Source organism: Macaca nemestrina, chromosome 5, assembly GCF_043159975.1.
Source record: "Macaca nemestrina isolate mMacNem1 chromosome 5, mMacNem.hap1, whole genome shotgun sequence".
Classification (NCBI taxonomy): Eukaryota; Metazoa; Chordata; class Mammalia; order Primates; family Cercopithecidae; genus Macaca; species Macaca nemestrina.
In genome coordinates, this window is record NC_092129.1 from 3,684,087 (window position 1) to 3,696,775 (window position 12,689).

A 12,689-nucleotide genomic window follows, 5' to 3' on the forward strand; every position below is an offset into this window, starting at 1 on the left:
GAGAAAATTTATTGAATAATTAAATAGATAAAATAATGAATAAAGAATATGAAAACAGCTATAATTTATAAAATGGCGAGCTGGGCCAGGCGCAGCGTCTCATGCCTGTAATCCTAGCACTTTGGGAGGCTGAGGCGGGTGGACTGCCCGAGCTCAGGGGTTCGAGACGAGCCTGGGCAACACAGTGAAACCTCGTCTCTACTAAAAAATACAAAAAATTAGCCGGGGATGGCAGCGTGCACTTGTAGTCCCTCAGCTATTCGGGAGGCTGAGGCAGGAGAATGGCTTGAACCCAAGAGGCGGAAGTTGCAGTGAGCTGAGATCATGCCATTGCACTCCAGCCTGGGTGACAGAGCGAGATTCCATCTCCAAAAAGAAAAACATAAAAATAAAAAAATAAAAAGGCAAGCTGAGAAGATAAAGAATTTCAAGGCAAAACAATAATTACCTCCTGATTTGTATTGCCTAATCTTGTAAAAGAAAACTGGTTAGGAAATAATAGAACAGAAAACCAAAACCAGAAGAAACACTCAAAGGAAATTATCAAATGATTTCACAAGGGACTGTCAATAAAATCCCAAGATAGGCTTTTATAACTTTAAAACCCCGATTAAGGTGCTCCTTCACTTTCTCATTTTCATCAGTAAAAATGAACCAAAAATTACTGAAAGGAAACAGATGTTACAAAGTTTATCAGATGCAATTTTATAGAACAGTTTATTATTAAATAGACTTATATACACTTATCAACATAAATATTCCCTTGGCAAATACTGGAGCAACACCATGTATCAGATGCAACACTAGACTTTTGTTTTTAAATAGAGCCTCGCTCTGTCACCCAGGCTGGAGTGCAGTGGCGCGATCTCAGCTCACTGCAACCTCTGCCTCCCAGGGGTTCAAGTGATTCTCCTGCCTCAGCCTCCCACGTAGCTGAGATTACAGGTGCCCGCCACCATGCCCAGTTAATTTTTGTATTTTTAGTAGAGACGGGGTTTCAAGTTTCTGCCCTCAATGTTCACGCAACAGATGAGGGACACAGATCAGAAAGCATCAGGCCTCTGTTCAGTAGTACAGACGCTGTGTACACTGCTGTTTTACTAATAGTATTCTGACTTAGGAAACGTCGTACAGCAGTTACTAATCAATTGTAAGTATAAGGAACACTTAAAAAACCATCATATCCATGGATTTAATTATTCTATATGTAAATTATGTCTCCTATATACACAGTCATGCTTGCTACATAGTTCTTATGAACAGATAAGTGATTATCGTATGAGGCCCAGGATTATAACAGAGCTCTCCTGTACTTCAAGTAACTGTCAGGGCAACACACCACAATGTCCTCTAGCTCAGGTATTTTTCCTTCAGAGACAATGTACAATTACCTTGACTATACAACCTTACAACCTTACCCCATCAACAGCCTACAAAATATGGCAGAATTTCTCCTTCAGAGAGAATGCACAATTACCTTGACTATACAACCTTACCCCATCAACGCCCCACAGAGTATGGCAGAACTCTAGTTCATGACAGTGTTTCTTTATCTATGGATTCTCATTTAGAAGTATAAATTTTAAAATTTCACTTCTGAGACAACCATTTTCCTTCAATTTTATCAATATTATTTCTTACTACTTCCTACTAAATAAAGGCCAAAGAAATAAAAAGGTGCATCAAATTACCAAATACCTATGGTTCATCTATCTTCTCCCTTCCCCACAACGAAATGGGCTTTGCTATATTTCTTTCTGATTCTGAATAACACAAGTTCACTGTAAAAAAAATACAAATACAGAAAAAGCACAAGAAAAAAAAAAAAACTACTGTGAGATAACTATATTTTTGTGACCATACTTTCAATAATTATCTTTATGCATTTATTTTATGTGATTCAGATCTTAATCATTTAACACATTTTAAAAGTCTTTGCCTCCCTCTTTCCCTCACTCAGTTTGAAAGATAGTATCTTTTCTATGCATTTACCTTTCTCTTTGCTCATGTAAACATATACACAGCATTGTGTTATCAGGTTTTGTTTACGATGACTGGGTATTCGTAAATGTACAGGCATACCTTGCTGCTTTATTATGCCTCAAGGATATTGCTCTTTTAAGAAAAACAAATACAAGATGAAGGTGTGTGGCAAGCCTGCGTTGAGCACGCCTACTGGTGCCATTTTTCCAACACCATGTGCTCACTTTGTGTCTGTGTGTATGTGTTAATTCTCACATTACTTCAAACTTTTTCATTATTATTATTAAATCTGTCATGGTGATCTGTGATCTTTGATGTTACTAGTGTTTTCGGGTGCCATGAACTGCACCCATGTAAGATGGCAAGCTTAACTGACAAATGTGTGTGTTCTGAATGTTCCACTCCCCATCTTTGCCTCTCCTTGGCCCTCCCTATTCTATGAGACATAGTAATATTGAAATTAGGCCAATTAATACCCTAAAATGGCCTCTACGTGAAAGGAAGAGCTGCACGTCTCTCACTTTAAATCAAAAGCTAAAAATTTATTAAACATAGTGAGGAAGACATGTTGAAAGCAAAGACAGGCAGAAAGCTAGGTTTCTTGGTGCCAGTCAAGTTATGAATGCAAAGGAAAACTTCTTAAAGGAAATTAAAAGTGCTACTCCGATGAACACATGAATGATGAGAAAGAGAAACAGCCTTATTGCTCATATGGAGAAAGTCTGAATGGTCTGGATAAATGACCAAATCAGCCACAACATTACAGCCAATTCTACTTTAGAGCAAGGCCCTAATTCTTTAATTCTATGAAGGCTGAGAAAGGTGAGAAAAGTCTGAAGCTAGCACAGGTTGATTTGTGGGGTTTAAGAAATGAAGCCATCTCCATAAAACAAAAGTGCAAGGTGAAGCAGCTGATGGAGAAGCTGCAGCAAGTTCTCCAGAAGATCTAGCTAAGATCATTAATGAAGGTCACTACACTAAACAGATTTTCAATGAAGCTGAAACAGCCTTCTATTGGAAAAAGCAGCCATCTAGGACTCTCTAGCTAGAGAGGAGAAGGCAATCCCTGGCTTCGAAGCTTCAAAGAACAGGCTGATTCTTTTGTTAGGGGCAAATGCAGCTGGTGACTTTAAGTTGAGGCCAACGCTCACTTACCTTTCTAAAAATTCTGGAGCTTTTAAGAATTATACAAATCAACTCTGCCTGTGCTCTATAAATGAACAACAAATCCTAGATGTCAACACATCTATTTACAGCATGGTTTACTATTTTGAGCCCACTGTTGGGACCTACTGCTCAGAGGAAAGAAGAAAAAAAAAAGAAAAAAAGAACACTTTGAAACTACTACTGCTCACTGACAAGGCACCTACTCACCCAGGCTCTGTGGAGAGGTACAAGATTAACATTGCTTTCATGCTTACGAAAGCAACGCCCACTCTGCAGCCCATGGAACAAGGAGTGATTTTGACTTTCGAGTCTTATTATTTAAGAAATACATTTCATGAGGCTATAGCTGCCATAGATAGTGATTCTCTGATAAATCTGGGGTGCAAACCTGGAAAGTATTCACCATTCTAGATGCCATTAGAACATTCGTGATTCATGGGATGAGGAAAAATATCAATACTGACAGGAGTTTGGAAGAAATTGATTCAAATCCTATGGATGATTTGGAGCTGTTCAAGACCTCAGTGAAGGAAGTAAATGAAGATGAGGTGAAAGCAGGAAGAGAACTAAGATTATAAATGGGATCTGAAGATGTGACTGAAATGCTGCAATCTCACGGTAAAACTTGAACAAACAAGGAGTTGCCTCTTAGGAATAAGCAAAGAAAGTAGTTTCTTATGGAATCAACTCCTGGTGAAGATGCTGTGAACGCTGTTGAAATGAAAACAAAGGATTTCAAATATTATATAAACTTAGTTGATAAAGCAGTGGCAGGGGTTGGGAGGGCTGACTTCAATTCTGAAAGAAATTTTACCGTACATAAAATGTTATCAAACAGTACGGTATGCTACAGAGAAATATTTTGTGAAAAGAAGAGTCGATCAATGCAGCAAACTTCATTTGTTGTATTTTAGGGAGTTGCCACAGCCAACCTAACCTTCAGCAACCACCACCCTGGTCACTCAGCGGCCATCAACATCCAGGCAAGCCCCTGCACCAGCAAAAAGATTACAAGTTGCTGAAGGCTCAGATGATCGTTAGCATTGTTTAAGCACTAAAGTATTTTTAAATTAACGTAGGTACATTTTTTCTTAAACATAATGCTACTGCACACTTAATAGACTACAGTATACTAAAAGCATAACTTTTATATGTATAGGGAAACCAAAAAACTCATGTGACTCACTTTATTGTGATGCCAGATTTACTGTGGCGGTCTGGCACCAAACCTGCAACATCAGGTGTGCCTGTATATATCTCCAGGTCAACCAGTAGAGATCTAATTGACGTTGCAGAGCAACATGTCACTGAGTAGCAGCAGCACTCCTTAGTGCTGGGCTTGCTGTCTGCTCTTTTATTGCTATGCACAAAATACTGCAAAAATAAATGCTCATAGAAATATCCTTGGGAATGTACTGGATATTCGTTTATTTTAGATGTCACAACTAATATTTACCACCATATTTCTAAACAATGTGTCCTTACTGCTATTTACGTTCAGTTTTGGACATTATCTCCAATCTCGAGTGTGTGCCGTTCAGGACTACTGCAGAGGAATCTTCCGGACTTTCCTTCCCCACCATCTTTAGGAATTCCCTTCTCCTGATAGATTCTATTCTTGAATTCTCCCTCTCTCTCTTTCTTGGCCTACTCCATCATTCTGCTGGACAATGTCCTCCAGCACTTTTTTGAGATAGGGCACGTGTGAGGTAAATTTTTGTCTTGCATGTTCTGAAATGTCTTTATTCCATCCACCTAACACTTGGTTGACAGTCCGGATTGGAAATCATTTCACTCTGCATTTGAAAGTACATGGCATGCCAGATTCCATAGTTACTGTTGAGAAGTCTAGCACCAGTCTTACTCCTAAAACCTTTACATGTAACTTGAATCTTTTGAATCATTCTTTTTTTTTTTTTTTTTTGAGACGGAGTCTCCCTCTGTCGCCCAGGCTGGAGTGCAGTGGCCGGATCTCAGCTCACTGCAAGCTCCGCCTCCCGGGTTCCCGCCATTCTCCTGCCTCAGCCTCCCGAGTAGCTGGGACCACAGGCGCCGCCACCTCGCCCGGCTAATTTTTTGTGTTTTTAGTAGAGACGGGGTTTCGCCGTGTTAGCCAGGATGGTCTCGATCTCCTGACCTTGTGATCCGCCCGTCTCGGCCTCCCAAAGTGCTGGGATTACAGGCTTGAGCCACCGCGCCCGGCCTGAATCATTCTTTTTAACACTAGTTTTCTGGCTTTGGTTTGGGTCTTTGTCAAAGCAATTGTACCATTATTCAGTGGGCCTTTTCAACCTAGAAACTAAACTCCTTCAGTTCTGAGAGATTCTAGCAGTATTTCCTTGATAAATTCCGTCTCTCCATTTCCTTTGGTTTTCCTTTTTTTTTTTTTGAGACAGTCTCGCTCCGTTGCCCAGGCTGGAATGCAATGGCAAGATCTCGGCTCACTGCAACCTCCCGAGTTCAAGTAATTGCCCTGCCTTAACCTCCCAAGTAGCTGGGATTACAAGTGCGTGCCACCATGCCCAGCTCATTTTTTTTTTTTTTGTATTTTTAGTAGAGACAGGGTTTCGCAGTGTTGACCAGCCTTGTCTCAAACCCCTGACCTCAAAGTGCTGGGATTACAGGAGTGAGCCACCATGCCAGGCTTCCTTTGGTTTTCTCTGATTGATCCCCCTTTAGTATATGTTAGATATTCTACACTAATAATCTAAGTATCTTGTCTGTTTTACTTCTTTTTCTCTTTGATCTGTATTTAGGTAGATTTCCTCATTTTCCACCTATCTTATTAATATTTTCCCCCTCGATCCCTTATTTACTTAACAAAATTTCTAAGAGCTCTTCCTCTGTTTCTTTTTCTGGCATTCTAGTCATATTTCATGGATGCACTATTTTCTTTATCTCATCTGCTCTCTCCAGTTTATCCCTTTTAGCTCCAGTTTTCTTAATGTTTGTGTTGATTTGTCCCCATTTTAAAGGTACTTTTTTCAAATGTCTGTTGAACCTTGGCTATCGACATTTGACAGCAAGTCCCATGAAATCTGAATGTAGAGACTATATATGTGGGCAAGGGTTACTGTTGCTAAGTCTCAGAGTGATGTTATTAGACCAGAATTTCCAAAGGTCCATTTACATACAAATCTTTCTTTCGACAAGTGCCTTCTGAGAGGGATCCATAAATCTTCTAGACATCAGTATTCTGGGTACAGTCTTTCACTTCATCCTCCTGTTTTCAGTGAAGACCCTTGTCACCTTGTGCTAGTCCTGTTACCTCCAAATCCAAGGACTCCATTCAACACCCACTCATCTCCCATTAGTTTTACCCTAGCCTTCAGCACTTAGGGTAGGGAAGTGAATCTGGTGGAGTCTGCCACTTCTTATAGAAACTTTCAGCCCAATTTCTTCTTTTCAGCCCTTAGAAAGTTTCAAAGCCTCTAATTCCTGAGTCTTCCTGGGGCTGGGACACACTTGCCTGCTTTTGTCTTGATGTCCTCCCAGCAAGATTTCTCTGGCAAGTTAGAGACCTCTCATTTACATCTGCAAAATTCCACAGACTACTCTAATCTCGTCATTTCTTCTCTCATTCTCTTTGTTCCTGTGCATTTGAACAAATTTGTATTCCTTTATTGTCATTTTAATGTGAGAAAAACATGATTTCCCATCTACTGTCTGCTAAAAGTTGGGCTATATTCCTAAGTTACAAACCACTAGCTTTTCCAACTCAATGTAACTTCTTAGCTTCTCAGCAAGAAGATAAAAGTTATAAAACTCAAACAACAAGCCGTTTTATTTAATTCTACCTGTAGCTAACAAGAGAGGCACAAGACCTCCACACTGAATACCATGAAACACTGCTGAGAGAATTTAAACCACTAAGTAAATAAAGAGATATACTCTGCTCACAAATTGGAAGACTAAGTATTAATAGGATGAGAAGTCTATCAAAGTTCATCTGTAATGCAAACCCAATCACAATCCCAGAAGGTTCTGGGTAGACACTGACGAGCTGATTCTAAAATTTATAAAGAAACACAAACAACCGAGAATAAACAAAGCAATTTTTTAAAATAATGAACAAAACTGGCACATACTTTATATAATTTTAAGACTTATTATAAATCTACAGTAATTAAGGCAGCTTGGTATTGGTAAAAAGATAGACATATGTATCAATGGAACAGAAAAGAGACAAGAATTAGAACCCCACATATATGTGGTCAGTTGCTTTTGGGGTAATTTTTATTTTCTTTAATTTGCCTTTTAATATTTTTCTTATTTTATAATAGAAACATATATTACTTTTGTAATGGAAGGGAGACTGCTTTTTAAAAATATACATTTAGCACATGATTTGTAATTTATCAGATTGTAAACGACATGGTGGGGTGAAAATCTAGGTTTAATTTGATTTAAAGAAAATCTTCCATTTAAATGCAAAGTAGAAAGAGCTACTGATAGGCCGGGCGCGGTGGCTCAAGCCTGTAATCCCAGCACTTTGGGAGGCCGAGACGGGCGGATCACGAGGTCAGGAGATCGAGACCATCCTGGTTAACACGGTGAAACCCCGTCTCTACTAAAAAAAAAAATACAAAAAACTAGCCGGGCGAGGTGGCGGGCCCCTGTAGTCCCAGCTACTCGGGAGGCTGAGGCAGGAGAATGGCGTGAACCCGGGAGGCGGAGCTTGCAGTGAGCCGAGATCACGCCACTGCACTCCAGCCTGGGCTACAGAGCGAGACTCCGTCTCAAAAAAAAAAAAAAAAAAGAAAGAGCTACTGATTTGATCAAGTTCCTTACCCGGGCGATGCAGTAATCCTTAGGGTTTTCTTTTTCCAGACCATACTTCTCTAAAGCTTCAGCCACAGCAAAGTCTGCAGGATCTGTAGTAGACAGCAGGATTGTCTTGTAGGGAATATTTGGTTTTAAACTATCTGCATAAATTCTCAATGTTCCACCTGAAAAAACATTTTGGCATCTTTGAGTACAACTTACTTTATGCCAATAACAGAGGTAGCTAACATTTACAGTCACTTGAGAAAAAGGTACCTGCATTCTAGCTATAACGAGTACAAAGACAATCTGCCTAATAACGATTTTTTTCATTTCCTGTTAGATAACATATAATAGCAGTAACTAGTTGATCTAGTGACATTTAGAAACCATGAACAATCCAGTATGACAAAGATCATTTTCATCTTCTCTCTTCAAGCCAAAGGAGTTTTTATAACAATGAACTGATTTCCACTATAGTGAGGAAAGAAAAGGAAGGAACTCCAGAATTTCTCTATGGTGCTGCTCTTTATTCAATTGCTTTCCCATTTCCTTACCTACATATTATCATATACCTATTTCTCCCATTTTCCTACTTCCTGATCATCAATCTGAAACAAACTAAAAACCCAGATAAAGTCAAATATTAACCCACTAAATAAATTCATTTTTAAAAAGTGAAGTAGGAACCAGGAGATCTCAGGTGCTCGAGGCCAAATATTTTTCATGAGAGATTTGCCAACAGAGCAAAGTTCTATTTTTACTTCCAGGCACTACAAACTACAATGTCCTTTATAGCTGTGAACTTATTTAGGGGAAAAAAGGAAAACCAACTACAGCAGAGCAATTTGGATATCCTGACATTTTCTTTTGTGTTTCTTTTTAATGGAAATCTACATGTATATGTCATAATATTGTCACTTTTGGTGTCATAATCTGCTTTCTACCTATGGTCCAAGATTAATATGCCTTGAAATCTGAAGTCTAGATGAAAGGATACTGAGGGAAGAAATTAAGATAGGCTCCACAGTCCCATTAAGACAGTGTGCCCCTAGGTATGCACTCTAGCTTCTTTAACTCTCAATTTTCTCACCTGTAATTTAAGAGAGCTAGATTAGAAAATCTGTGGGTTTCTTGAAGCAAATTCTTAATTTCCATGATTCCATTACTTTTTAATTCTAATGCAGTTATTTCAGCTACTGAATATTTCTCATACTCTCTTTTTCAACTACTGAATATTTCTCATACTCTCTTTTTCAACAAGTCTGGCACGAATTGCATTTTGATAACTTAGCTCACAGTAAAATCATGTTGGTCTTTTAAGAAACCAACTAGTCCACAGTAGTATTAGAATATGGACCTGCTAAGCCGGGCCAGGGGAATCACAGGTTGCAGCACATCTTTACCATGTGCACGCTCACACTGCCCCGGGGCTCCCCTGTTCCAATGCAGAGGAACAGCAATAAGCAGGTCAGATGATGTTCCTGCCTCAACAGCTTACATTCTGTGGTTGGGAGGCAGGATGCAGAGGAAGAAGACTAACAAGAAAACAAATAAATACCTTTAAAATAGTGACATACATTGTGAAAATATAAAAGGTTGTGAGAAAAAACATGACCGAGAGCATCCTAAGCTTGGATAACTGGCCAAGAATTCTCTGAAGAATAAACATTTGAACTCAGACCTGAACAACAAGACAGAAGTAATCATGTGAAAATCTAAAGGAAGGGCTTTGTCTCAGCAGAGGACCAGCAGCTGCTAAGGCCCAGGGTTGGGGTATGTCTGGTTGGGTTCACTGGCCAGTACGGACAGAGCGAGGGGAAAAGGGGCAGATGAGGTCAGAAACCAGCTGAGACCAGATCCTACAGGACTTCTCAGACCATGATCACATCATGAGTTTGAATTATTCCAGTTAAAGTGAGAGCCATTGGAAGGGTTTAAGTTCTGTGTGTGTGTGTGTGTGCACGCGCGCAAGAGAGAGTACACATGTATGACTGTGTGTCTGCGTGCATGTGTCTAAGGAGGTGGGCAAAATGTCATTTGTGCTTTCCAAAGAGGATCCTGCCTTTTGGGTGAAGATAGGGAGATCAGCAACAGGAGAGGAGTCCATTTAAACTGTGTGTTTTCCATGACACCAGAATGCACACTCCTTATTTAATTACACTCCACATCCAAATACAGGCCTCAAAAAAGTCACAAAAAAAACATATGTACAATAGGATGAGTAAACAAGTAGGTAGACTGCAGTTAACATCTATATGATTTTGGTTAGTGTCCCGTTTTGAAGATGAAGAAACTGTAGCTCTTGGTTTGTGCACAGTGGTTCCAACTGTACCCTGACCCCAGCTCCATGTGCTTCTGCACTTCACAGTGCCCTGCTACTCCTAAGACTGCGCACTAAAAAGCCCAAGAGGAGGAAGAATCAACTAAAACTTATCTTACAATTTTGTTAATTTATCAATGAAAAAAAACCATAACAATAAATGGTAGTAGAATATTTGTGACACAAATGAATTAATTGAGATATGTAGGGCATTTTGGGGTCAACTACATTTTGAAGCCATCATGAAGCAAATATAACTAAGTGTTAAAAAATACAAAGTTCAGGGGCAAAGCTTGTTATGAATTATGATGCCTGATCACCTGTGAGGTGAGTTTAACAGAACCAAATTAAGGGGGACATGTAGGTTCTGTCATCAGAACTTGAGAAACTAATCCTTGGGGTAAAAGAGAGAAAAATAACAGCCACAGTTGTCACTCTTAGAGAAGTGGTATTCACAGGTGCCCTTGTCTGCAGCCCACACTAAAGAATCAACCTGAGAGCTAAGCTGATAGCTGCAGTAGGCTATAAGGATGTACGTTTTCAGAGCAAGTTATTTGTTAAAACTAACAAATAAAAACCTTAGACTTCATTAATACTTTTGGCTTCCTTAGTATTAACCATAAAGGGTCATTTTTTGTTACCAATATTTAGTTAAGAGTTTCCTCAGAGTCTACATATAGAAAAATGCTCCTTCTACCCCAATCACGCCTTTAATAGACAAGCTGTACTTAGATGTTCTGCTATTTCTCCTCCTAATTCTTTGCAGTTTTTCCTGTTTTCTTTGCTGATTCCTCTTATCAATGGCTTTCCCTTAAGTTTCTGAATCACCTATACACTGTCTAACGACACTGATCACTCCCAAACCCTAATCACCATGTGCTACTGAAACACTAGCCTAAAATATATCCCATATCCCACCAGCACTTCATGTGACACACATAAACAAAACCTATCTTCCACCCCCAAACGTTCTTCATTCTACAGTCCATCAACATCTTTCCAATAAAAAGCAGAGGGGCCGTCCTGAATGCCTCCCCTCCTCAGTAAAATCCAGTCTATTGCCAGTTCCTGATAATTCTACCTCTTAAATATTTCTTCAGACCTTTCTCCCTCTATAGTCCTGCTGTCATTGACACAGCTCAGAGGCCCCTTATTCCTTATATGGGCAAAGCAATAATTTTAATGGGCATGCCTGCTTCTAATCAGAATTCTCTCAAATCCATCTTCCACTCTGCTTCCACAGTAATCTCTCCAGATATAAAGCTCAGGCTACAATGAAAGCTTTCTAAACCCCTAGCTTAAAACTCATCAACAGCTTATTAACAAAGCATATCAAATTTTTCCATCAAAATACCCCCAATGGCAGTGCAAACTACATGGGGGAATCTGGGGACATAAGCTAAGTGACATACAAAAACTTCCTATTTCATTGTAAAAAAAAAAATATATATATATATATATATATGTGTTACATTCTAACCACATCAAAGCATATTTCATTATAACAAATATTTTTTAAAGTTAGATACAAAAATTGACACTCCAAGCTAGCTATGTTTACCATGACTCACTACCTCTAGCCCATACTGGAATATTCTTTAAGGGAACCATAGAATAAATTCAGAAATTCATTTCAGTAATAATATCAAACTCATTCTTACAGTATACAAAGTGCCTTCAGGTCTGACATGTAGTTAGCACATGTAGCCATTGCTAAGCATTCCTCTTGTCTTTTAAAAACTTTTTACTACTCTTCTTCTTTATATTTTCTTTCAGACTCCTTATTTTCTTGTGTTTTTTTCGGTGCATATATTTAGAAATTATTTCAAATTCTTGACAGAACAAGACAAAATACATATAAACGAAGAATCATTCACATCTCAAATATAATCTATTAAAAGATTTATGGAACCAAGAAGTCCCGTACTCTCTGAGATCTTTTTTGAATCACTGGCACAACGAGTCCTGTGAAATACGTAATTAGGACTCAGTTATAGGGTGCTAAGGGTCAAAATAAGAACGAACGCTAGGGTGGGCCAACGCTCCCCGCAGATGGTGGCTCTCTGGACACTAGGCTGAAATATGCTCAGGAGACATAGAGTCCTGAGCAGTGTCTGCGATGGACGCAGAAGCAAGTGACCGTGCATTCAATGTGTTACGTCTCATTTAGATCCCATCCCAAATAAAAGCATTATCTGAGGCAATCAGGAAAATTTAAACAATGACTAGTTATTTGATACCATTAAGGAATTATTACCAATTATTTTATATTGATAATGATACTATGGTTATATTTTGTTTTGCTTTTTAAGGAATCTTTATCCTTCAGGAAAATATACCAAAATATTTATAGTTGAAAGAATGATAAGTTAGGGATTTGCTTCCCAATAATAGTTTGAAAATGGAGGCAATATATTTTGGAGTACAGAAGAAACCTCGGTGATCCGTACAT

At 38.9% G+C, this 12,689-nt stretch overlaps 1 protein-coding gene across 19 annotated transcripts in view; it reads right to left on the reverse strand.

The window, feature by feature from the left end:
- The window catches only part of LOC105487581 (afadin, adherens junction formation factor), a 142,446-nt gene that overhangs the window by 80,016 nt on the left and 49,741 nt on the right, over positions 1-12,689 (reverse strand). For all 19 annotated transcript variants that reach the window (XM_071096175.1, XM_071096176.1, XM_071096177.1 and 16 more), the window contains exon 6: positions 7,942-8,099. In XM_071096175.1, coding sequence (XP_070952276.1) covers positions 7,942-8,099 — 158 coding nt within the window. The remainder of the gene's footprint in view (positions 1-7,941; positions 8,100-12,689) is intronic.